Source organism: Diadema antillarum, unplaced genomic scaffold (genome assembly GCF_040938485.1).
Source record: "Diadema antillarum isolate AM-2024a unplaced genomic scaffold, OU_Dant_1.0 scf00000188, whole genome shotgun sequence".
NCBI lineage: Eukaryota > Metazoa > Echinodermata > Echinoidea > Diadematoida > Diadematidae > Diadema > Diadema antillarum.
Window position 1 is genome coordinate 248,721 of NW_027271077.1, and position 26,959 is coordinate 275,679.

General features: G+C 38.9%; 1 protein-coding gene across 1 annotated transcript in view; it reads left to right on the forward strand.

Annotated features, from left to right (window-relative positions):
* Nucleotides 1–18,218, forward strand: part of LOC139723392 (muscarinic acetylcholine receptor M2-like) — a 143,645-nt gene extending 125,427 nt beyond the window's left edge. The window contains exon 4 of the mRNA XM_071634637.1: nt 14,706–18,218. Within this exon, the coding sequence (XP_071490738.1) occupies nt 14,706–16,080 (1,375 nt within the window). The 3' untranslated portion in view covers nt 16,081–18,218. The remainder of the gene's footprint in view (nt 1–14,705) is intronic.
* Nucleotides 18,219–26,959: the final 8,741 nt, after the last annotated feature.

The following is a 26,959-nucleotide window of genomic DNA, read 5'->3' on the forward strand; positions in this document are numbered from 1 at the left end:
AGATCCATCTGTGCCTATATACTCTAATATCTGCCTTTGACAAAGAGCATCGAAATTTATACCAAAAGACACTTACATCATTTTTAGAAACCATCTTTGCGATACTCCTAGGATGAAGAGATGGATTGGAAGTTGGGGCTAAAGCTAGAAGCTTTAGCTAAAAGCTAAAACACGCAAAGTGTACACTGAAGAAGACTGCTTCAGCATCAGCGAAAGTATGTCCGAATCCGTCCTATATTATACCGATTATTCCCCTTTATGTTTTCCTGTCTCTTATATAAAAATACTTTTTTAAAAATCCGTAGAAGTTTCACACTGCAAAATTACGTGCCTGTGAGACCTATTGTAAACAATCACATTATTTCAGACCATCGTTTGGGTGATGCCTGATAATTTCGAAGCAATGGCAGACAAAACAATGTCTGTGATATCGCTGTGTCTCTGTTTCTACTTTTTATGAGAATTGAGGATTCACTTTAAATTGTATAAGCGTTTACCAAAGACATTTGCTACGTCCCATCGACGATTAATGGAGAACATTGTTTAACCAATGTAAGACGATACCTAGGGTGACTTTTCGATAGGGCACTACAAAATGAGCTCACCTCATTCCGTCTACATGCTGCAGACAACAGTAGATGAAAACGACCCGCAGAGAGAGTGAAGTTAGACTTGCACTGCCTTCGCGAAAAATACCGGAACAATAATTGGCTGAAAGGAAAGAAATGAGACATATTACAAGGATGAATTTAATCAGCGTGTAGTGCGAGGGAATACCATAGAAATGGTGGGACACGGTCATACGTTCTTGTCAGTGCCAGCTATCTGGTTCGACTTCTTGTATGAATCGGAGACGAATTTGAGAAGTTTCACCGCGCTATGGACGCCCGAGGGACAACTCTCTGATGAAAGTCGAAAAGATAAGAAAGCAAGACCTCCTCTTCTTTCGAAGAGAGCAACATAGCTATGTAATCAATCAATGATCACATGAAACTGTGGAGGATACCCAGTGACCTTTTGGAGAGCAATTTCGCTTGCCGTTTCGGTGAGACTGGAAATAAACTATCGAATGAAAATGAGAGTTTTTCCTGTTTACAATTTAGTTCAGACTGCAGAGGACATGCGTCTGACGCGCCATCACGGCGTGCGCTCGTAATTACCTGCTTACGGATTGCGGCACGTTCGGTGCGCATCCTTTCCCGCAAGTTTAGTCCATCCTTTTTTTTTTCTCTCTCTCTCTCTCTCTCTGTTTTCAACTTCATATGCCATACGGACCAGGGCCGGTATTCAATTCGATACTTCATACACCCCCATGCGTGTTTAGCGTTGATTACTGTTGTCATGGCAACAAATTGTAGTCATCTATTCTGCGATTGCATCAGCATCATGAAGTTATACACTTTGTGACCATTCAATTTTGACTTGGATTATGGGTTCAGTAGGCTCTCGGAATGATCACATGATCACAGCCCACTGAGAGTTATTCTCCTTTTCTGCTAGCGCATGCTTTGATGCCATTAGCACACACACATACACACACACACACACACACGTTTGTATATTTATCATATATACCTGTATGTAATATATATTGTATACTGTATAATGTATATTTTCATATCGGGCCTTCTCTTAAATTGTTCTTGTTTCAGCATGAAATAAAGACGTATGTGCGATGAAGCAAAAAGGCTCGAGTTGCCACTGAAGATAACTCCTACCAAATCAGTACAAACAAACAAACAAAAAACAAAAAACCTGCAGATGGTTGATGGTTGATCCAATGCTAAAAACTTGCATGAAATTGCTCTAAATTTTAGCACTTTAACATCCTTGGGTTGTTGTGGTTTTTTTTTTACCTCATGTGTTAGCGGCGGCTCAATGTACCCTCAGGTCAGCATGACATCTTTGTCAACTCCTCTGTCTTGTTTGATTTTTTTTCAATGAATTTACCTTCCATTAGGAATCTTCTTTTCCTATTCGGCGCTCGTTTGGTAAACATCTCAGTGGCCCATACGTCTTGAATATGGAGTCATTCGAATTCATTCCCAGACAGTTTTTTTTTTCTGATACTGTTTTTACACCGTCTGCGAAGATGCTCGTCAAAAAGAGAGTCCGAAAATATGGAACTGCAATAACAAGCATGTGGGATAATCCATTGCCAATTTTGAGGATTGTAAAGGTTTGATCCATCCGTTTGGGATGATGGTGACGACATACGGGCATGCACATGACTGTGTATGTAATGCGGGGATAAGACCGAGCAAACAGCACACGAACACACTTTGTCTTTGTCAGTGGTTTTCTCATCGTTCTCACCTTTGTCTATTTGTCATTGGCATGGGGGGAAAGTTTACCAATCCAACTGTAGCTGTCGCTTAAATTAAATCAATCTGGTTTAAGTCAGGCATGGCTTGTTCTGCACCCTGTCTACGTCACACGGTTCACCTGTTGCCCGAGAGTGGTGATGAAGTGCATGCAAAAGCACGCACTATCGATAACGAGGAAATTTCTTGCGATAGTTTGGATCGACATCCACGCACTGAGCATGTCGTGTGCCCGTGAATTATAAGTTCAGTGCCACGATATTTGTCAGGGAAACATGAGGATTCTAATGTCAGCGTGATAAAAACAGGCGGTAGGTGTTAAGTATCTTCGTATCTAAAGTATGGGTGACGACAAACGTGTAGTTATGTCTTCACTCAGCAAAAGGGGCGCCCTGTCTCATTATTTTCTGTTTTTTGTGGGCGTGGGGTGGTGTGCCAACATCGCCTCCGCTTGTTTCACGTCGTTAAGAAAAAAATACCGACAAAGAAGGATTGGCCGGAGTAACCTCATCCCCATCTACACTATTGAGCCATATCTTACGTGTCCTGCAAGGGATATGGAAAAGATATACCGGAGAGGTATCCATTACTTCTCCCGATAATTAATAGTGTCTATACGATGGGGTAATCAGTTGCCCAGGGCGTCGATTTTGGCGCTCGCGCGCCAAAATGACAAATATCGTGTCTCTCGGTGATTGAATGTCAGCTTCGGGCACGATGCGGAATAAAAAAAACCTATGATCATGATGATTGTCCGACAGGTGAAGATAAGCACGTTTGAGATTGAGATAAAGTATACTCGTTGGTGTGATTTATCAAGTTTTTTCTTTTCCGAATTTCTTAAAAAGAAGAAAAAAAACCCACCCGAACCTTCACCCCTCTGAATGATATATTTCTTTCAAGAAAAAAAATGTTAGCAATCACAAATTAGCAATCTCGGAATCCCAATTGCTGGACTACTTACGTCAATACAATTAAAGAAAATAGGACGATTGACTCTGGAGGCACAAAGTTAGAATTTTTTAGTTGTCTTTGACTGTCGTTTGTTTGTTTTCGTGAGTATTTTTCCACTGTGGTCGCAAAAAAAATAACATTTCGGTTTGTACCTAACAACTTTCATGTATTCTTTTGTTTGTTGCTCCGCAATTCCTTTGTTTGTGAGTCGTTTGTTTAATTGTTTGTTTTGCTCAAAATCTATACTAGTTACAGGTTTATAGTGTAGGCAAGCTATAGAGGATAGCCAAGATATTAGATCAACAGTTTTATTTAGATAGTGGTTAAATGAAATATTGTGTAATAATCACCGCCAATTAATTCTCTTGTTTCGCATCACACTGCAATCGCACAATACTTGTCCTTGCTGTTTTTTCATCACGCGGTCGGCGCTCATTTTTCCTCCTTTATCACATTCTCGTCTGAAGCGGAAGGTGATCGTTCACTGTCTACGGCTTCGGAGAGACAACACTTTTTCTCCCCCGGCATTGTATCCCCTGACGTCCTTGAGACGAAAACCTAGATTTGGCACCTGTGACGTCACATTTTGCGCTTTCGATTGATGGTTGGGGGAGAAGGTGAAAAGCGGACTAGCCTGGTTTAGCACCTGGCGACAAAGGTGTGACCTTGGGACTGTCTTCCCGCCTCGAATTCTTCGCGCCTTTCTTGTCGGCATTCTGCGAGCAAGGTGCAGTTACAGCTCCTTGGTTTTTCTCTTATTTCTCTTTCAACAGCGTAAAGGAGGTGTGAAAGGCTCCTGAGTTTCCCCAAGGTGACTTCATATTAAGGTTTTTCCAAATGGTGCGACAGGTGCTGGGGATGGCTAATTTTATCACAAATTTGTATTCTTGGCAATTACTCTCGATTGTTTGCATATTCTTAAAATACGAATGCAGGTTGGACACTCGGAAACGTCTTTGTTCATGTACATAAATGAATACATTACTGTACAATATAAACATTCATGTTGCCACTCGTGCTGAATTTCTTGAACATCAATTAACATGCTTGAACATCAATTAACATGCTTGAACAGATATGTATTCCAGCATTTTGTGCGACGTTCACACTACATCTTTCTGTCGTGACACAATGCAGCCTGTATCTATAGACCACAAACTTTTTTTTTAGAGTGGGTTTTTTAAATCATTACCAGTCATACTTCAGATTCTTCGAAGTTTTTCACATGTGGTATATGAGCTCTTTCAATTTGTCTCCCTCTGTCAATGTCTGCACTAATGAAATTTGTCAGTTCGCAACTGCTGTTCTACATTAAAATTTCATTTGTACAGAGGGAGACAAATTGAAGAAAACTTGCAGGTCGAGTCATTATACTTGGTGTCAGTAATGCCTGACTCCGTAGAAAACCATTGAGTCCCTATGATGTCTTTTGAAATGATTGTATCTTCACGACCTCAGGTAGGAATAAAAATGGCGCAAAATACCCCGAACCTCCCAGTTGTCACTTGTATCTCCAAAACTGCAGGGGATGGAAATAATGCTCCTCCTGAAGAAAAAGAGACAAGGACAGATTTTCAGGTTAACCCTCTACTCCGCCACGTCCTATTTACCGACTGATTAAATCTATTAGGCGGTGGCTTCTCCCCAAATCAGCGCCACATCTTCCACAAACCGCTATTACAGAGAACAAGAGAGCCTAACAGATTGTGCAGAGAAGTCAGGAATGGAATGGAATCGGTAAAGACCTTAAAGAGGTTACTGGGGAAGTAGGTAAAGAGGTTAGGTAATGGGATCCTTTTCGTCAAACCGCGCATCTTCGCTGCTACTCCTAACCTTGAAATCTCAGTTGATGGCTGAACGAATCGGCGAATGTCCCGTATCTTTAGCGTGGCCGATAAGCCGGCTTTCAAAAGCCACGAGACATAATCTCCATTGACACCTGTTTCTATGAGTTACGTTTGTGAATGCCGTTGTTGCTCCCTCGGTGACACATTTAAGATACACTCATGCCAATACCACAAAGACTGCATGTTATTACATCATCAATATGGCTGACAGTATGTAACTTTACGTTATATATCAACGGAATGCAGTAATACCTTATGCATAGAATCACTTTCGTGTTTTAGTGGCGTTCGATTGCTTATACTGAAAAATCAAAGTCTTGAATAAACCTGGAATCGGGGCTAGCAGCCGACTTAATTGAGATCAACATGAGATGGTTTGAAAGCTGAAATGTCAGCCGTTGTTCGAGGTTGTCATCATTACAGTTCGTTACCATCCATAATATTCATTATGCCCCTTATTTTCGTCGTCAGTGGACAACACCGATGTCTCCCTCCCGTGAGGGTCCCGTGTGTTTACCTGGCGCTGTGAGGAAAGCATCTCGTTACATCAGCCTGTACAATCTTAGTGATCCCGTTGTCATGATGAGGAGGAGGAGGATGACATTGATGATGATGATGGTGGTGGAGGTGATGTTGATGATGATGATGCTGATGATGGTGGTATTACTCCTGCTACTACAGTTAATAGTAATGACATAAATGATTAATTGTGTTAATCTATGATGATGTTGATGATGATGATAGTAATAATGATAATAATAATAATGATAATAATGGTGATAATTATAGTAATTATTATAATGATACAATATATTTATGTAACGCCATTATCTATTTTAATCAAATGCTCAATGCGCTTCATGGCATACCAAAGGTTAAGAAAATGGTGGAAACAAAAATAACAAGAGACTGATCATAACAGTGTTTTGAGGTAAATCGTGAAAATATTGAAACTGCTAATGCTATGATGATAAGTAAGAATTAAACGAATAAAATGATAAAGATAATGACTATTACTATAGTGATAATAAGGATGATAATGAGTGATGTTATGGTCGTATTTCTACTCCGGGTACAGCATCTTCAGTGCTAACATTTCTCTTTCTTTCCTCTGTACGGCTTCTCTATATGCTACTCTGGCAGCTTCATATTTTGCTGTTGTGTTGTTGGTAAAACTCGAACATAGATACAAGACATTGAAAAGCAAAGGTTATGATGATAAATGTCGGGTCGAATTTTCCGCCGTCCTTTATGCTTTAAAACAAAAGTCGTCTTCTGTATGGGAGGCTTGTGATCATCTCAGGACAATTTACAAAATACCAGGTAACTCTTAGATATTTCAGCGTTTCATAGTATACAAAGTTGATACACAAAGTGTCTTTAAATAAGTGGGTTGTGTTGATGGAACGCTCAAGCTAAACGCAACCCATAGCTCACCGTAAGAATTAAACAGAAATTATATCATTTCAGCGTCCATGCTCCCTGATTTAAGACTATTTTTAACTCAGAATCGCGGATGATTGAAACTAGTTTACATCACGTTTGAAGACTAATATCACATTTCTTTTACTAGACCCATCTCATAATCAGTGTAATGGGAATGACGGGTAGTGAATGCATTTGAAGTGTTCCGCAAAGACGTCTGGACTAAATGGGAGTTCGGTGACATCTCCGAAACGTAGCTCCCCCTTTTTTTTTCTTGTCTCAAACTGCTACCTTAAACGCAATTTCACATTGAAATGCATCTACTGCGAATAGAACAACAGTTACCGGTGACAAACACGTTGCTATGGTGGCATCAATGAAATAACCTAACAGATGTTTTGATTCAGAAAATCGGGTAATGAAGTTAAAAGCTCAGCTCGACCCAGTATTTTCAAACATGGCGAATACGCGATGACGCCATAAAATTTGGCCATGATTCGAGTTGGCGCCCTCGTGTGAATTAAATCCAGGACGAGCACCGTCCACACACTTCCAGCTTGATTACGGGAGAATGTTATCTCGCCCGTGTCTTTTCGGCTTTTTTTTATAACTCCCATAAAAATGTAATAAAGCTCGAGATATCGTGACTGATTCGGTGCAAGTTTACAAACAAGTCGCCCCTGCAATGGTCAATGTCTCTCTTTACTTGATTTCTCACTATGGATTCTTGCTGGGTATATAGGATTCAGGCTCAGTATGGTCACGGTGGGATTTGAAACTGACGAAAATTGACGGTCATGTGACGTAATTTGTTTTGTTTTGACGGAGCAGACTCTGGGTAGGATTACCTCCCCCCTCTTGAATAACTCTATAGTTTGTGTGTCTATGTTTATAATAATATATGTATATATATATATATATTAGTGTGTGTGTGTGTGTGTGTGTGTGTGTGTGTGTGTGTGTGTGTGTGTGTGTCCTTTTTCACTCCTTTGGGTGCCTCGTCAGAGTCTTTCCCCGATAAACACACCATCTTTGGATGTATTTTCTCTCCCCTCCCCCATCTCCATCTCTCTCTCTCTCTCTCAAACGAAAGATAAACACATGATCCTCTGTGTATAACCACAAATACCCACTCATTTTGGTTAGGGGTTGAGGTAATGGAGTGAATACCGTGTGAGTACATTTCTCTCATGAGATTCTGCCTCTTTCGCTCTTTTTCATTAACTTTCTTACTCCACATCCTATACCATCAGTGTGAGATTACAGAGCCCCGTAAGCTGCAAGAATTCGTGCATTTTGTGGTATATGCGTACCATATATTATAAAGTATTTGTATATGTATATATATATATATATATATATATACATATATATATACATATATATATGTGCGTGTGTGTGTGTGTGTGTATGTGTGTGTGTTTGTGTATCATATACTAGAGGTATATTGTATATAACTATAGCTTTTACCTATTTACAACAGCATTAATGGTCTTGATAGGAATCTGTACATTTTATATCAACTTTCACATATTTGTTGTTGTCCAGCCATCTTGTGGATTCATAGCAAGCTAGTGTATAGACATTATTCAATTTTAACTCGGTTTTATTCAAATGTATGAGAGAATCGAACAAGGAATTAACCGGTTGTAATAAGGTCTGGAATACAGGATGTAGCCCTCTCTCAGTTATATTCGGCTCTCAAAACTTCTACGTTTCGCATCGTTGAGACTTTGTTCCTCCTGTACCCATTACTAGACAGCGGATAGCTCATGTTTACGGAGACATGAGACGTGGTTTCGACGTTGCGAGATGCGTCTCTGGTTACATAATCCATATCCGCGTAAGTGGTATGTACATATATATATATATATATATATGCGCGATATTATTTTTTTCCGACTGAATGTCTTTCGAAGCATCCTTATTCCTTAGAGGAGAGTCATGAATCCTAGGTAAAAAGAATCCGCCATAATGTTCATGTTGTCATTATGACCAAAACAAAAACAAAAACAAAAACCCAACAACAGCACACAAATATGACAGCGAAAGTGGAACTAGACTTTAAAAAATATGATATTGCACCGTTTCAACATGTTTCAAATTGCAACTGATTATAAGCTCATGTTTTGTTGTTGAAGTTTTCTTTCATTGATGAGTGAGTTGAACGAGAAGTAAAAAAAAAAAATGTTTTCGCCAGAGTATACATCAGATTGTGCTGTTGAAAAAATAAACCGAAGGAATACGTCTAAGACATTGATACAATATGTTTATCTTATAGAACTGTGTAGTTTATATTTTACATCACCCACCACTGTTTAAGGATGCAAAAAACATGCATGTAGACCAGGCTTTTGTTGGCTGGTCTAGACGATGTTTGGAAAAACAGATGGACAACCGAAATATCGTCAACATTTGGGTTTACAGTGTTGCTTGGTCGTCAACCGAGTTGTCAAAGACACATGTGTGTCCGGCTATTTGTGGAATACAGTTAGCCGTAATGGCCTGCTCGAAATGATATCATTTTGTAGTAGCTTGTGAGTCAGTTAGCATTACCATCACAATAATGATTCAATAGCAGTACCATCGTATAGAATCATGTAGACTTCAATGATGATGTTTTGAAAATTCAAATCGCAAGGTAATGTTTTTATGTCTAATTTCGATATTGCTGACGTATTGTGTCATTAATCATCAATCGCCATCTCATACGTATAAGTGACCAAATGAGGTCGCATTTCACAGTGGTCGAGCAGCAAAAAGACGACCAGCCTTAAACACACAAACGGATAGACGTCCAAGCTGTGGTCTGACATAGATGCTGAAGAAGTCGAACAGTGGATCAAAACATGGTTGTCTTCATACATAAAACCCTTTCTGTTGACAAGCTTTCATCCAGTTATTTGACATTCTTACCTCGTTTGCTTACTCCAGGGTCGTCCGCGAGAATCCTCGTATATCGCAGTTACCGGCCTTTTTCTTGTCCTTTTAATTTCGCTAATTATTAATGATGCATATACAATGTACACGAGGCCATTAGAGCACTAGGTAAACAATCATCCAAAGGTTATTTCAGGTCGTTTACCGCAGCATTGTAAGTCATTTTAAGCGTCAGATTCAATGTTAGTACATGGTCACAAGAAAGGTTAAACATGGAGCATACTACAGCGAGCTCATGATGTGAAATATTCTTATGCGTTCATCACACTTTGGAGAACATCCCCGCAAGTTGCTGGTATACGTTGTTCACCCAAGGAGATACTTTCTTTAATGATTTACTAGATTTGATTCTTCACTTAAGGAACTTTGAAGAAAGACTGAAACTTAAATACTTCGCTTAGAATCTTTCTTTTATATTTATTTCAATTTACCTCCTCGACAACAGTCAAATGTAAATTTTTTCCTGTTTCGGAGAGGGTTTCCATTTAAAGAGGTAGCTATTTTCTCCGCGAAGACTCCGCCGGGGTCAAGGGTTGCTCTTTCCCCCAAATAGCCTGCAGTGGGGGGTAAAAGGCCTGTCACTGTTGGGATGCGTAAATAGGTTTAGCTAGAAAATTGTCACTGTCTTGAGAGCAGCCTTTACCCCTCAAGGAAACCTGCGACACCTCAGTCAAAGAAAGGTATCTAATCTTGACCTACATCTATACTTCACAAGCTGACTATGAATGCAGAGAGGCTTCGTGTCTCGATGTCTGGTGAAGCGTAGCGGAAGTGACTAAGTTTCATGGGAAGGTGCCAATCAGGTCATTCTCATAGCAACAAAGTATCAAAAGGAATAACAGGAACAACATGTTCGCACCTGCAGAGAGGGGAAAAAAGAGATCCATACGATACCGAATGAGTTTCCTTGGAGTCAATTTCAGTTCACTTTAAAATCCATGTTTGACTTTCTCATAACCTCAACCAAAAACGTCATATCTACGACGTATAGGCATATATAGCGTTGGCTTTTGCCTTAAGCAATACTCGTTTATTTAAATAGAATTCGTAGGTCACATATCAGTTATTTATTTGTGTTTGTCTCAGTACAGTTCAGTTTTTAGTCTAGAAAGTTTTGTTGTATGAATACCATAATCACTTCCACGTCCACGCATTGTTATGAAACACATTTTTCAAAATATACTTTATACTCTATGCCGTGGTCCTAAAGGAATTTGCCATTGTCAAAGGCATTCGAGAAATCTCTAACATCTTTTTTCCCCTTTTCTTTGAGGAGGTACATCTGCTTTGTGGATTTAAGATGTCTTCATAGGAAAATATGGCTGTGACTCGTATTTCTATCTGTGCTGCGTCACTGAGTCGTGTTTTGAGCCATTTACCCTACCCCAGTAGCCCACCCTCTACTTGCAAATAATTTTTGCAATCCATGTAGCGCCCTTGCCAGGTTGTTATTGTTTATTCTTTTCCCCGGGACAGATTGTGGCGGTGGATATTATTCTTCACTTGCCTGGGTCGTACCTCGGGGTCTTTCTTCCATATCGGCCGAGCCCCGGTCTCATCTCGCTTCGATTTGCGAAATTTGTCAATGGTGGCGAAAGGTTCACGGGTGATTGTTAGAGTGCAGTGCGGTGATGTCACGGCTTTCGTGTGACGTCATCCACTTTCGCGGTGACCGTATTGCATCACGAGAGGCGTTATTGATTGTTTGGACGGCCTTACTTGACGGGGACCTGAGCGGGACATTCGTTTGATCAAATTCGGACTGTATAAGGTGCTGTACGGAAGCCTGGCCCACAAACCCAAATAAACATGAATTATGGTAGATGAGCCAGCGTCTGTGTTTCACTTTGCCTTCTTTATCATTGCGTTTACCATATTCTGATATTGAAATCCCGAGGTGACATCAGCGGCGTGAATAATTACATTGCCCGGTTGTTCCTCTTTTGGAACGATTTAATGACAGAGAGGTCGCCGTTACTTCAGGGTAAATTTGTGGTCATTACGTCCGGTCTACGCTATCTTCATCAAATGAGAATAATACGACATAACAAGGCTAGTCTTCTTTCAGTCCGCGTATAAAGCGATGCTGTGTGTAGGCCTACTTTGTATGATAATGTGACTCCTTCCTTATCTTAAAGGATTTCGATACGCTGGATAGGGCAGTCATCGGTTGACCTCAGAGCTTTAGTTCGCTGGTGAGACTGAGAACCAAATCGGTGAATCCTGCTTACCGGCCGTTATGGACAGGTTGTGGTATTTCCATCTCGTTGCGAGGCAAGATGATATGTTTGCCATGACCATTTCGATTCTCATTTCACGTGGTGATAAGGGTGCACTTGCAGGTCTCGTTAATTGCGCTGTATCATAGATTTCCCGCCATTCCATTTCCCATTTTCGTCACCTCTTCATTCAACTTCATCCATTTTCATTTAAATTCCGTCCGGAGAAGCTTACTGCGTTTGATTTTTAGGTTTAGCTTAGTCATTCAGTCATATTTGATGTTTGTCAATCACATTTGAAAAAGTAAGCATTTATATTCATCAACTTTCATTGAAATTCATCACTGCCGCATAACGCGTTAGGAATGCTCGGAGCAAATTCGTATTTTCATTCAAACAAATTCACTGTTCTGTCATTTAAATTCGTCTGGTGTCTTATTACTCAAAACTATTCCTATTTCATTTATGAACTTTTATACAATGGAATGACCATGGCAAATACTGACAATCTATGCACTTTCATTGCATGTATGATGTACAATGTTTTAGAAATATTTACCCATAAACAAGTTCCCATCGTGTATAACAGGTATCACATACAACGTTGTCTGATATACGGCAGAATGCACAGCCATACAATAATGTAGAATTTCACCATTGCACTTTAAACATAACCCTTAATTCGGAAAGCGATCTTGATGGAAACATATAAACGCGCCTATAGGAAATCTAGAAACATGGAGTATCCTCGCTGGTGTAAACAACTCCTGAGTATGCAGTATGAAGTAGAATCACAATGTTACATCCATGCCAGACACTACATGTTTTCCTTCCATGGTCTTTATAACTGTTTCGATGTTTTTAACTGGATAAGATGATTTATGTCAGTATGATACAGAATTGAAATGACTACCTTCCACAGCTGAATTTGTTCGGACGAGCGATTCTATTTCTTTATTGCATGTGGTATCATGATACTACATGCAATAAGGAAATGAAACGTGAAACAATAAACGTGAATATAAAAAAGGATCCTAGATTACCCTGGATAACAAAATGTCTTTTACGATCTATGAATCGAAAAATAATTTATATTGTGCAGATAAAATTAAACGTAATGAACAATCTAACCGTAAATGTATTACATATAAAAATTTTCTTACAAGAATGCTGCGTTATGAAAAAAAAAAAAGTATTATGCGGATCAGATATCTCTTTTCAAGCATGACCTGAGTAAGACTTGAAAAATAATAGTGCTATTAGTAAAGATAATAATAAATCCCGTATAACAAGAGTTAAATTTGATAATCAGGAAATAACAGACCATGTGTTGATAGCTGATGGATTTAACCTTTACTTTTTTCTCAGATTGGATATGATCTCGCCAGAAATATTCCCACATCTCAAAAGAAATTCTATGAATGTCTTCAAACACCCAATTCTCATTCATTCTCTATTGAGCCGATTATTAGTTGCGAACCGTGGAAAGTAAAAGAAGCTCTTGTCTTGATTGTATTGATAATGATATTTTGAAAAATATAAATGAGAATATTGTTGAACCTTTAACTTATATTTTTAATTAGTCGTTAAGTAATGGTGTTGTTCCGTCACGAATGAAAATTGCTAAAGTAATTCAAATGTTTACGAAAGGTAAGAAAGAAGATATTAATTATTATAGACCAATTTCATTGTTGTCATCGTTTTCAAAACTGTTTAAAAAGGTTGTTTATTCAAGATTCCGTAAATTTCTTAATTGTTATGTTATTATTTCCGATTCACAATTCGGTTTCCGCAAAGCACACAGCATTTCTCAGGCAATTCTCTCCTTTACTGAAAAAGTAGCCAAAGTTGTTGATTTGATAGGGCTCATCACACAATTGGTGTCTTCCTGGACCTGTCCAAGGCCTTCGATACCATTGATCATAAAGTATTACTTCACAAATTATTTCACTATGGTATTCATGGTAAGGCCTTGGAGTGATCCACGAGCTACCTTACAGATCGCAAGCAAGACGTTTCGTTTTCTGGTCAGAACTCCTATGACTGTACGACCAATCTGTCAACTGTGGTGTTCCTCAGGGTAGTTTACTTGGATCTTTTGTGTTCATTCTTACATAAATGATATCACAGATGCTTCTAATATTTTATCTTTTGTATTGTTTGCTGATGACTCAAATGTATTTCTTTCCCATTCCGATCCTCACAATTTGGTGGATACGTTAAATTCTGAACTTTATAAAAAATATTATTTTGGATAAGGTCAAACAGGCTGTCTTCAAATCTTCTTGAACCTAAATGTATGTTAGTCAGTAATACTTTAAATAGTCTCCCCAATAACCGATATGAATGACGTAGTTGCAGACGAAGTTACATTAATGAAGTTTTTAGGCTTGGTTATAGATAATAAACTCTCTTGGAAGTCACATATTGATAGTGTTTATCACACAATATCTCAAAACATTTGTGTTATTGATAAATTTAAATATCATTTTCCCACTCCCATCCTTTTAATGTCTATATTCAGCTTTAATTTTACCTTAATTCATTCCTTATTCAAGACCCTTTCTCCTCGTTGCCTATAGTCCTTTTGATGACACTAAGACCCATGGTTGCTCCTATTTAACCATTCTGTGCCAGTGAGTTGAATGTGCACAAAATTTCACACACAAACCTATGGCAGGGCTCGACACTAACGGTGGCCCGGTGGCCCGGGGCCACCAAAAACGCAAGTCGGGCCACCAAAATTTCAGAAATGAAGAATTTTGTGGCCTGACCGGGCCACCAAAAAAGGTCGGATGTTTGCCTTTGGGCCACCAGAAATAAAAGTTAGTGCGGAGCCCTGCCTATGGACAGGTAGTAAATGCGGCACATAAAGTGTCACTTAAACCCGTAAAAGCTTCCTCAGTGGTCACCCAAAGTAAATTCACACCCAAACTAAAACATCATTCACACCAAGTAATGCAATCTCTTTTCATCTTTCTTTCTATCCATCCTAGAGTTAACATGGACGCGGACAATTCCACCGAGGCCAGCGGGCTGCCTCACTCCACCGCCTCCTTGGTCTTTATCTGCTTCTTTGCCTTCCTCAGTCAGGTGCTCACCATCGGCGGCAACATCCTGGTCATGCTTGCCTTCCGCATCGAGCGCCGCCTCCACAAGCCCAGCAACTACTTCCTCCTCAGCCTGGCCGCAGCCGACCTCATCATCGGTCTCTTCTCCATGCCCGTCTACTCCCTCTACCTCATTATGGACACCTGGCCCTTCGGATCCGTGGTCTGCGATCTCTGGATCTCCATCGACTACGCGTGCTCCGAAGTGTCCGTGCTCAACCTCATCCTGATCAGCGTCGACCGGATGTGGTCCGTCCGCAGCCCCGCGCGCTATCGGAACAAAATGACAATACGACGCGCCATAATTATGATCATACCGACGTGGGTGTTACCAATCCTGCTGTACTTCACCTCCGTCCTCGGTTGGACTACCTTCACAAATACCGAGGACACGCGAGAACCTGGGGATTGTTATCTACCTTTCATGCAGGAGTCGCCTTTGTTTACCACCATATCAACCATCTTTGTCTACTGGGTGCCGCTTTTTGCAATCTTTATCATGTATGCCAATATCTACCGCATTATTAGGAATTTAGCCAAGAAGAAGAAAAAGAGTAGGGAGAAGCGCCCTTGTACTGCCCTTCCCCGGCCTTGTCCTGACCAGCTTCAGCAAATAGCTCCCGTAGAAACCACAATCCTGGAGACAGAAGCTCCAGGAATGGTAACAGATACGACGACGACTACCACCACGACTTCGACTAGCCTCTCCGTAGAGCCTTCTCGCCCCGATGTAGTGCGGATTGCGAACAAATCAATAGCGAAGCGAAATCGCTCCGACGCGGATAGCTGTCAGGATTCCAGCGACGAGACGTCGTCGTCGGAGCGAAGAGCCGACAGTACGATGTCTGCCGCGTCGTCGAGAAACGCGCTCGAGTCCAATAAGGGAAAGCGTAACAACAACAACAAATCGACTAAAGTTGGTTCATTGAAGCGCGGGCACGGCGGAAGCATGAGCGGCAGTAAGAGAGGCTTTCGCAGGACCCGTTCGCAACGCGGTGAGCGGCAGAGTCGTAGCGAGCGAAAAGCAACTCGCACCTTGACCTTCATCCTAGGAGCTTTCTTCATTACATGGAGTCCGTATTCCACTATCGTTATCATCATGGCGTGGTGTGAGACGTGTGTCCCGATGCCCTTATATCATTTTAGCTACTACCTGTGTTACATCAACAGCACCATTAATCCACTGTGTTATGCCTTTGCCAATGAGTTGTTTCGCGCGAGTTTCCATCGCATTCTTACATGTCAAACGTGCAGGGGATGACAGTGGAGGAACGCGGGGATTTCTTCAGTAATTCTTTTTATTTCTAACTTATCACGATTGGACGTTTAAGGTCTTCTGTTGTGAGGAACCTTTGTGAAATTAGACAATGTGATGTCATATCCATCAATTTCGCAGTCAGGACCAAGAATCTGTGGAATGTGCTTGATCATCACGACTTCTGTGGCACCGTCGCCACACATAGCTTCCGTGCACTAACACTTAAGTCACGTGGTACCAATTGTTGCCAATGTATGGACGACATGTGCTTCTTAATGAGTCTAAACTGTACAGAACTCATCACAACCGGACCAATGTACCACGTGACGCAGAGCTTCTATCTATTTCACTGAATCAATCAATGTCCCACCTGAAAGGAATCGTAAAGATGCTGCCATCTTGGAGAAAAAAAAAATGCACCAGTCGGATCACGTGACATGCTTGTCGTAACACATACACACAAGTAAATCGATATTGTCCCACTCACCTGTACATAATAAAGTGATAGATATTTTACAGACATAGTTATACCAACCCTGCATTTAGCAGGTGTTGCTTGTACAAATCTGCCTGTGGCAGAAATCGGACCATTATTAACTTCATTCTATACCAGTGGACATAATCTTACGTTGACGAGTTGTGGGGCAAAAGTCTCTACGGATGATAACAGTGTGTAGGCCGGTCTACGTACGCGGGATGGGTATGTCGTACAGAAGAGATGCTAATCACCGATCTGACCCGTCTACGTTACTAATCATATAGTACACTCAAGGATATACACTCATAAGACACTAACACTTCAACTTACACTCTACACTTAAACGCCTACACACCTATAGACACAGTCGGTGTTGGCGCTCCAGCAGTGTACTACAAATCCAATCAGTATACACTAGGCAGATCAAAGCAGTATGCCTACTTGTGTAGGTGGGTGATGGATCGGATCCGTGTTACACGCATCAGTTCGAAGAACACGTCCGATGTAGTCCATCCTTAAGTTCTATTAAGTTTTCAACTTAGTTTCATAAGGAAAGAAGCATATCACTTTCGTACAAATATAGTGTACACATGAAATGTAACAATGACGACTCCCCATATCCCTTTCTAGAGTATGATTTCCTTTATGTTTGTTTCTGCGTACTTCCCTATGTAATGTCTACCAGGTGGAAAACGAGTCAATCATGGATCTAAAAGTATTCATAATTCAATGGGGTATTCATTGTCCAGCAGTCGAGAAATAATTGTGATAATGTCCGCTGAAAATTGTAAATGAATGTGGTTGAATATTTTAGAAAGGGCAAGACTGTTCACAGTGCTTATGAGTTGTTATTTCTGCGAGACTATGAAAGCGATGAAAGCCTTTTCTCTTTGAACATCACAATGTTGTTTTTTTTTTCAAATTTCTCTCAAATTGCCTCTCTCCGTTTTGCCATCTACCTGTCCGATTATATGTCCTGTTTATCCACCTATCAGTCTATCATTCTAACTTGCTTATGGTGTTTACAACGTAAATCCATGACCAAATGCGTGCTTACGTCATTCAACCACAGTAAATAAGTTCACTAAATCTACAAGGTCAGATTTCTTGGTTTGAGACCATCGCCATGTAACGGAGACTCAATTCGGTGTTATCTGTTTTACGAATTAGCAGGTGGATGTTTACATCTAGATTATCATTATTAAGCACAATTTACTTCGCACACTGCCAACACAGTGATAGTAAACTTTTTAACGAGGTAAACGAGTTTGTCCGATATAGGTTCAATCACTGCAGCACAAGATTTGTCGTTGATGCACCCACTATGAAACTAGATGTCAAGGTTTCTGAGGAACACGGATGTGTGATCGTTATCATTTTGAGATAATTCGGTTCACGATGACGGGTAGAATGACGCTGCGGTGCTTCTGCGTCACTCTTTCATATAGGGTTGTCTAATCAAGAAACAATATGTACAACGTATCTATATTAAAGGGAAAGTTTCCCCAAGTAAAGACGAGGTTCCGTGAGGTCATACGACGAGTTGCCTGAGGGGCAAAAACAAATCACGTGTGTATTAACCACATACTCAGTTTTTGCTCCTCAGCATGGCATGGTGACGTCACTAGAATCTCGTCCGTACATCATGTGGGTTGAATCATATTGCAGCAATATCATAATTAAACACATCATTGAAGTTAGACAAAAATCAGACAATCCGTTCAGAAGTTATGAATTTTGAGATTTTTAATGCCGCCGTCGCTAGATGAGAAGACTACGTGTTACAGTTCATGCAACGTCACTGCATCCGAACGATATAAATAAAGCATAAAGAGAATTCCACAAAATGTTATTTTTAATGAAAATTACATAATTCTTTAACTGGCGACTGGCATAATTATGGCAAAGATAATATTATTCATGCTGCTTTCTGAATAAGGTAACTCAGTTGCTCTTTCATTATGCTACAAACAGCAAGACATTTCGTGGAATTTTCTTCACATTATTTTTCTCTGTATCGTCTGCCATGATGTCAAAAACTGTCGAAATCTTATCCTTCAGTAATGGCGGCATTCAAAACCTAGAAAATTCAAAGCTTTTGACTTAATCTTTTACTGTCCGATTTTCCTTGAACTTCACAGATGCTTTCTATGCTTATATTGCTGCATTCACTCAATCCACATGTACATTGAGGGAAACATCTCCGTTACTTTCAAGGCTACCATCCTCTAATCTTCCATTAGTATATACATGTATTGATACTCAACACAGAGCTGAGACAGTGCTGTCCTTTCATCCTACTAAACTCTTTTCTCACATAATTATAGTGTGTTCCACATTCATTGAGTATTTTTGTAAAGAATGCAGGATGAAAATCCTGTTTGCGCTATTCTTCAATTCAGCTGCATTAGGCGATGCTTCTGGTGTTCCGCTTCCATTATGTATGAGATCGTAGATTTTATGCGGCCGTTAGGCTATGATGTTTGTTTTTTGGTACCAAAATTTACGTAGACACCCTGAACCGATATACACTGCTGTTTATATTTTCATATTGAGATTATTTCTTTTTAAATTTTGTTTCGAACGGACGATGTAACATATTGTGTTTTTTACGACTGTAAATACAAACAACAGTGCTTCATTATGACATGTTCATTTTGTTACCATGAATGAAAAGGCAAATGAAATGTCAGGTTACTTTTGTTTTCATTAAACTGCAACACGTAATCTGAATAGACAAAGCTGTCTTCAGCCGGAAGTGAATTCGGCGCATGTTCCTTGTGTAAATGCTCCGCACAAAATGGCGGCATCAAACTCGCTCAAGGGTTGCCTTCAATGCCTAAAGAAATGCGTACAAGAAGACCCCTCCACCATCGCATGATCCCTTGCTCGATATGTCCGTTTCAAAATATTGCAAATAATAGTTGTGTCCTTCCTCGTTCGGCCACGACCAGCTATTTTCCGATTCAAAATATTTTCTGCCAGGTACAGAAGTAAAATATTGATATGTTCTTACGTTATAGGTGGGGCTAATGCGGATTTTAAAATCATTCATTTGCCTTCGGTTAAATGTGAGAATGTGATTGATATTATACATTGTGAAACATATTGAGGCGTGAATATACCTTTAAAGAAGGTAATACTCCTCATTCAACAACTCTCTTTCTGAAGGCAGGATATGTTATTCAATTTGATTTGACCCGATTCGTAGATCCTTCTAAGTCAATGTGCGAGTGAAATGAGTGTATTGACAATGATTACACACGATGGTGGTGTCTATGGAACTGGCAGGTCTTAAGGTAACTTTGATCATTATTTTCTCAACGAAGAAGAGAGCCGCTAGACTGTTCTGTCTGAGCCCTGATGAGGGCGGTCTTGATAGACAGGATACGGTGTTTATCCACAGCCGTCATCTCTCGTACCGTAATTCAAAGTCGTTTCGAAGCACGACATCAAACCCATCTTGCCCCAGAAGACACGTTTCTGTACTTTGGTGTTTAATCTCTCTGTGTTTTATTTTGATTTTGATATTAACTCTAGCCCCACTGTGGTCATTTAACCATAGTTTGAGTTTCAAAGAAGCTCTGAGCTGCCAATTTGAAGAGGTCCAGAGGGTAATTTTTTTAAAGCAAAATTACCAAGGGTTAGAGGAACTACGCAATGTAAACGCATATTGACTTGTGGTGGTTCATGATACCTTCAACATCACTACTGCGGCCAATTGAAAATTTAAAAACAATACATATTATATATCTTAAATAGTAGAACATCTACCATATTTTTCTTCCAACTAGCTGGATACCCTCACGAAAAAAAAACCCCTTCCAAACCAACCCAAATTCTGTCCATGAGTGAAATCATTTGTCAATCACTGCTAGAGTATACTGATATGATTAACAAAAGACATGGGTATGCACCTTTCCCTTGACTGATGAGAAAAGCTTGCATATTTCCATTACATGTTACTAATAATTATGAGTAAGGAAATGCTTTACAAGGAAATATGCGACATTTGCTTAGTCTAAAGGGGGAAAATGCATTTCGAAGTCTTTTCGTTCAACATGTTGATACTCATTGATTGGCAGATAATGTCACTAACAGAATTTTGGCTTGGAACGTTTTCGTGTGGGCGCATTCAAGTAATCTCGAGAAAACTATTGGAAGAATTATTGTCAAATAAATGGCACATATTTATATATCCACGTAAATGAGGACTAGAGGTGTTTCATAAAGCTGTTCGTAAAGTTACGAACGACTTACGAACGACTGGTGATCAGTTCTTGTGCTGAATTATGGACATTCTGATAAGTATAGCACATCAGAACTGATCACCAGTCGCTCGTAAGTTGTTAGTAACTTTACGAACAGCTTTATGAAACAGGGCCCAGGATATTATTAATCTATACAAGTCAACATGCATTTACATGACGTAGTCTCTTTGAGGCGCAACTCCAGTAAGCTATGGTGCCGAAAAAAAAGGAAAGTGGTCTCATTCACTCACGTAAGCTAATTCCTTGGTAACAGTTGGTTATTCCGAAGGTGCGTTAACCCATTCCATATGGGAACCTGGTGGGCTGTGTATTAAGTCTATGGGGATTTCCGATTTCAGTATGGAACGGGATAATCCGAAAATAAAATAAGATTCGTTATTCCGAAGGTTCGTTAGTGTACACTTTCTTTTCATTTTGGGATTAACGAGCCTTATTTCGTTTTCTGATTAAAGAACCTTCGGGATAAAGGACCTTATTTCATTTTCGGAATAGCCTCACAAAATGTTCGGATTAACGAACATCTAGGTACAGGGACTTTGTGTGTTTCTGAAAACAAATTTACCTTCGGAATAACGAACATCACCCCATTAATCTTTGCCCCGTTTTAGATATTCAAGTAAAATGCATCTATGTGTGTCGTTCTGGTGACGTCAGAGTGAATAACAAACGAGTGGTATGCAATTGTAACGGTGAACATTTTTGTGTTGTCTTTTTCGTTTGTAACTATTTCCGTATAATGCAAGTGATTACGACTGCAAAATATTGTATGAAATAATGCTATACACCTTGCAAGCGAAACAGCGCAAACGCATTTACTTGTATACCATACTGTGTTGATGACATTGTAATCTATTATACTCAAGGGCATGCCACACTGCACAGTATGATGACAAAGGTGGCGTTTGTTTGCGTTAGTGTTCATTTCGTGATTAAACATGAAAAAGAAGACGTATTTTTATTAGGGAATACTTCATTTCTTGTTGTTTTTTAAGTCTCCATTTTCTAAACGTCTTTCTTGGATACACACCATTATGTGTCGTCGTGAAGTTTAAATTTCTTAAATGTATATTTTTTAAAGAAGAGTTATGTGTCGCAAGAGTAAATATGTTGAATATGAAAGGGGGTAAGTCTTATTAATATTTGTCTCTTGGTCTAGAAAGAAGCAATCCATAATATAAAAAGATTGCTTTGGGGTATTCACTTCATGAATCGTATACGTATCTGTATGAGCTGTGTGTAATAAATTTTGACTAATTCCCACTGACATTCTGTACTTTCTTAAAATTCTGTTACCTGTATCGCTTCACCAGTTTTGCAACATTTCACCATTAAGAAAAGTTTTGTTTTGTTTTGTTTGTTTGTTTGTTTTTTAGTACCACCCTTGCCCGAATATCTTAACCACCCCTTAAAAAAAAAGACATGCGGACACCCACACAAACCCACGCATGCATACACAGTCACGCACTCCATACACGATTTCGGATGTCAAAGGCGGCGTGATAAAGGATAAAAACCATAGAAGATTTTTCAAAAAAAAAATCAATATACCTTACTTGCAACATCATCAACTTATGTGACAGGGCATTTTAATGTTTAGCTTTCAATTATTTTGAACTCATCAACAAAACCCAATTTTCAATTCCGTAGAAGGAATCAACTCTCTTCGGACCATAAGAAATAGTTTTTGACATCGCGAATAAACAACTTGCCTCTGCTGTATATCGTTGATCATATATTTTCAAAACGACATAAAGATAAGAATACTACTTTAGTACCTCATTTTTTCTCTACGTTGACCAATCAACTAGGAGTATCCCCGTACTAAAATTAGACTATATCATACCAATATTGAGCTTAATGTGAGACAGATTTCGTTTTGGTCGCTCCTATAATATGAGAGAAGAGATGAGAAACTAGTATACCGAAATAATGGCCGTTGCCGTCTGTTACGGTCAGCATAACGAGCGTTCCTGGCGGAACTGCGAATGAGACAGCAGAAAGAGGGCGCTATTACATTTCTCAGTTCTGTCATGTTGAAATGAAGGCGCTGTATCTTTAATACACACACACACACACACACACACACACACACACACACACACACACACACACACACACACAAACACACACATATAGATATATGCATGTTGAGTTGTGTTGATTCATAATTCACTGATCATCATTCATGTGGCCAAAAGAATAATGATAATGATAACAACAACAATAACAATATTGAGCTTCTATGGATTGGCTCACATAACAAATCAATGTTCCCTAATGCGCTTTATAATAACTCTTACCCATTTTACACACACATTAACACAAAAGTATATCCGACATGTTCTATGCTATCTCATCATATCCTATATGATTTGAATCCTCATGCTCAAAAATGTCAGTTGCTCATGGACTTAAAAACATGACTTACCCAGTTTTTGTATATCATGGGTTAGAACAATTTTTGTAAGATCAGCTATCAAGCTTTAGGAAATTTTTTTTTTCTCCGAACTTTTCCCAAGGGAGAATTATTCATCAACAATAGATAACAATAGCTAATTATTTGCCTACTATATACTGGTCTTAAGTCACAATGTTCATAAAATCAATTGCTTTGTTGTTAAACTAGTTCAGAAGGCAAAGTCTAATGCATCCTCTTAATGTCTTAACGTTTGTGTAGGAATACCATGAATACCCGATATTATATTACTCATCGAAGGTTCTCTCCCTTTGTTTTGCGAATACTTATCTTTTGTGACTGGTAGAGCGGATCGTCGAAGCTTTGGGGGAATACAGCATATATAGGCCTAGGGATATCATGTTTGCATGACATAACTTTTATTTCACAATGCATCGCATCTTTCATTATTTTGCTCTTAGGATAATATTTGATATCAAGATTAAAACTGGTTCAAGTCTTCTCGAGTTACCCATAAGTTGGACAGCAACAAATTACAGTATTACTTCCCAAAAAAGGAAGAAAAAAAAAAGTCGTGCTCCATTTTCAGTGATGCATGGAACATCCTTCAGTTGCCCTGGGTCAATCTTGAGACATTCGATCTTCATGTCAAATTATAAATAGAATGTGCATACAAAAAGCCGTGACATTACTTTCCGAATGAGTTTTCAGCCTGCAAAGTTCCGACTAACCGATTTCTATTGAAAAACTCCCACGATGTTTTCCAAAAACCAGGACGACTGGCCGCCACAAATGAATGTTTCGTACACTCTTATTCTGTTCTAATGCCGAAAGATTACACCCTCTTCCAAATTGTATCAAGACATTGACAAAGAGAGAAACTATTGTAACTAACAATGATTGTTTCGTCATCAACATAGACATGGATGTATAGGCAAGCGCGAAGTATAGATTTTAAACACAAATAGTAGGTATATCTTTGTGCAAAAGAATGCACGGTGTGTGTGAGCAACTTCGACATAGTTAATCTCCTGTTTAAAGGGGAATTCCTGTCCGATTAATCTGAAAACAAAGAGTAAAATATGACAAGCACAGCAGTGAAAATTTGGTCAAAATCGGATTAAAACTAAGAAAGATATGAAATTTCAAAAATTCGCTAATTTTTGCAAAACAGTTCTTGAACAGTTGATATGAATATATAAATGAGAGAAGTGATTCTGTCATCGTCTCTCAATTTACCCTTTGATCATGTACCCCCTCCCTAAAAATAAGAAAGAAAAAAGACGAAACTTCAGTTTTTCTCTTATAAAAATGTAAAACGATATTATTCCTGGTTGAATATCTTCCATATAATGATTAGTCAGATATATCTGGATTTGAGACTGGGGCATAATTGCATTTAAACTAAATACTGAAAATTTCAAAATTGTATGTGTAAATAAAATGGCAAGCTGTGAGGGGATGACATCATCAATTCAATATTTTGTTTATCAATATTGACTGTTCAAGAAATGTTTTGTAAATATTAGCGAAACTTTACAATTTCACAACTTTCTTAATTTTCACCCAATTGTGATCACAAGGTCTTTGGTCAGAAAATGTTACTCTTTCTTTTCATACTAACTTTCAACTGGTCCGGAATTTCACTTTAATATTTGAAAAGTGATGCGGGGCGATACTGGGCCTCAGAAGTCAATAAGGCCACAAATCAAAGAATTTCATATAGTCTATATAAAAATTATGTAAGATTTCTCTATGCTCTAAAACAATGGGTTTAAGGCAATGAAAATAAATCTTATAAAAGATATTTGTTTTATTCTATGATATTCATGATGTGGTTAGCAATAATCAGTGAATTACTCAACATACCCTATCTCCCTTTCTCTCCCTCTCAGTCTGTCTTATACAATATGCATATATAATATATATATATATATATATATATATATATATATATATAATACAAACAATCCATACTCAAGCAAAGCACACACACACACACATACACATACACGCACAGAAATTCCATGTATAATATCATATATACATAAAGGTTGCATGACAATATTGCAAGACATCACGGGTCAAGGGTTCAAAACCAGAGATCATAGTTTTATTCCCTTCCAGAAAAGGGAGGATGGGGGACAAGAACCATATCTTACCATAATACTAAGACCACAAGGTCCTTGAAACGATTACAGCTCGTTATTCCGAGGGTTCGTTATTCCGAAGGTTCTTTGGTCCGAAGGGTCGTTATTCCGAAGGTTCGTAATTCCGAAGATTCGTTATTCCGAAGGTTCATTAATCCGAAAATGTGATGAGGTTTGTTATTCCGAAGGTTCATTAATCCGAAAATGAAATAAGGTTCGTTATTCCTAAGGTTCGTTAATCCGAAAATGAAACAAAGCTCGTTGTTCCGAAGGTTCGTTACGGACCCTTACTATCACTTCGGATCAACGAACCTTCGGAATAACGAACCCTATTTCATTTTCGGATTGACGAACCTTCGGAATAACGAACTCTATTTCACTTTCGAAAAAACGAGCCTTCGGAAAAGCGAACCCTATTTCATTTACGGATTAACGAACCTTCGGAATAACGAACCTTCGGAATAACGAACAGCATCCCCTTGAAACATTCCCTCTCGTGGTGCATGCTCACCGGAAACAGTGAATACGTGATATCAATACACGAAAAAGAGCTGTGTAGGTAATAACTGTAGCCTATATCAAACACCCGCCGGCAGTGACGTTCAAGCAAGTCAAAGCTCATCACAGATATGATTATGACTCCTAGAGATGATGAATAAAATACACTGAACACACACGTTTATTCGACATTACTTTTAAACTATAATTCATTCAAATCATATTTATACCAGGTGTTACAAAAATATTTTGGGATGTAATGACACTAATTTATGCTTTTATTTTTAAATTTCCTCAAATCAAAATTGTTCACTATTCATGAGCTATTGCTCATATTAGTGTCACTGTTATCTGATATATAGTTTTTTACACTATTAAGGATCAAAAGTGAGAATTTTTTTGTAACACCTAATACATGTATATACATTAATATCATATTTTACATACATATATTACATTAATACAAAACAAAAATGATTGATAGTATAGTTACAAACATAACGGATTAGAAATATAGGCAACTTGTCCAGCAGTGTGTTAATCTCCATGAGATGAGGATTTCATTTTTTTTATCAAGCTCCACATCAAGTTTTAAGCGCTTAGACTCAAACAGTCTGGTACAACAATGTCAATACTCGCGTGTCGTGATATTCCAGTGCATTTAAACCAAGAACAGTACATGTACAAAACTAAATATATTATTTCTACACAGTATAATACACATGCAAATCCAATTTTTTATTATGATTGGCAATACTTAAGGATTATCATCATCGCTTTATTGGAAGTTGCTAACACCAGTGTAAGATAGTGTAATGACCTTTATCATCATCAGTACCGGAGGGGAAAAATCGCACTTGGTTTCTACCTCAACTACACTGTATTCCATTGAAAAGTACTTCAATTGCCATTGAAATTCCTCTTGAGAGCCGTTCACACCATGTCTTTCTCGGAATGAAACTCACGAAAATATGCTATAGCACTGTTTAACTCATAGTTCCTCATACTACCAAATTTGCATAAATCACCGATAACCATAAAATTATACGAAAGAAAACGATGGCAGGTA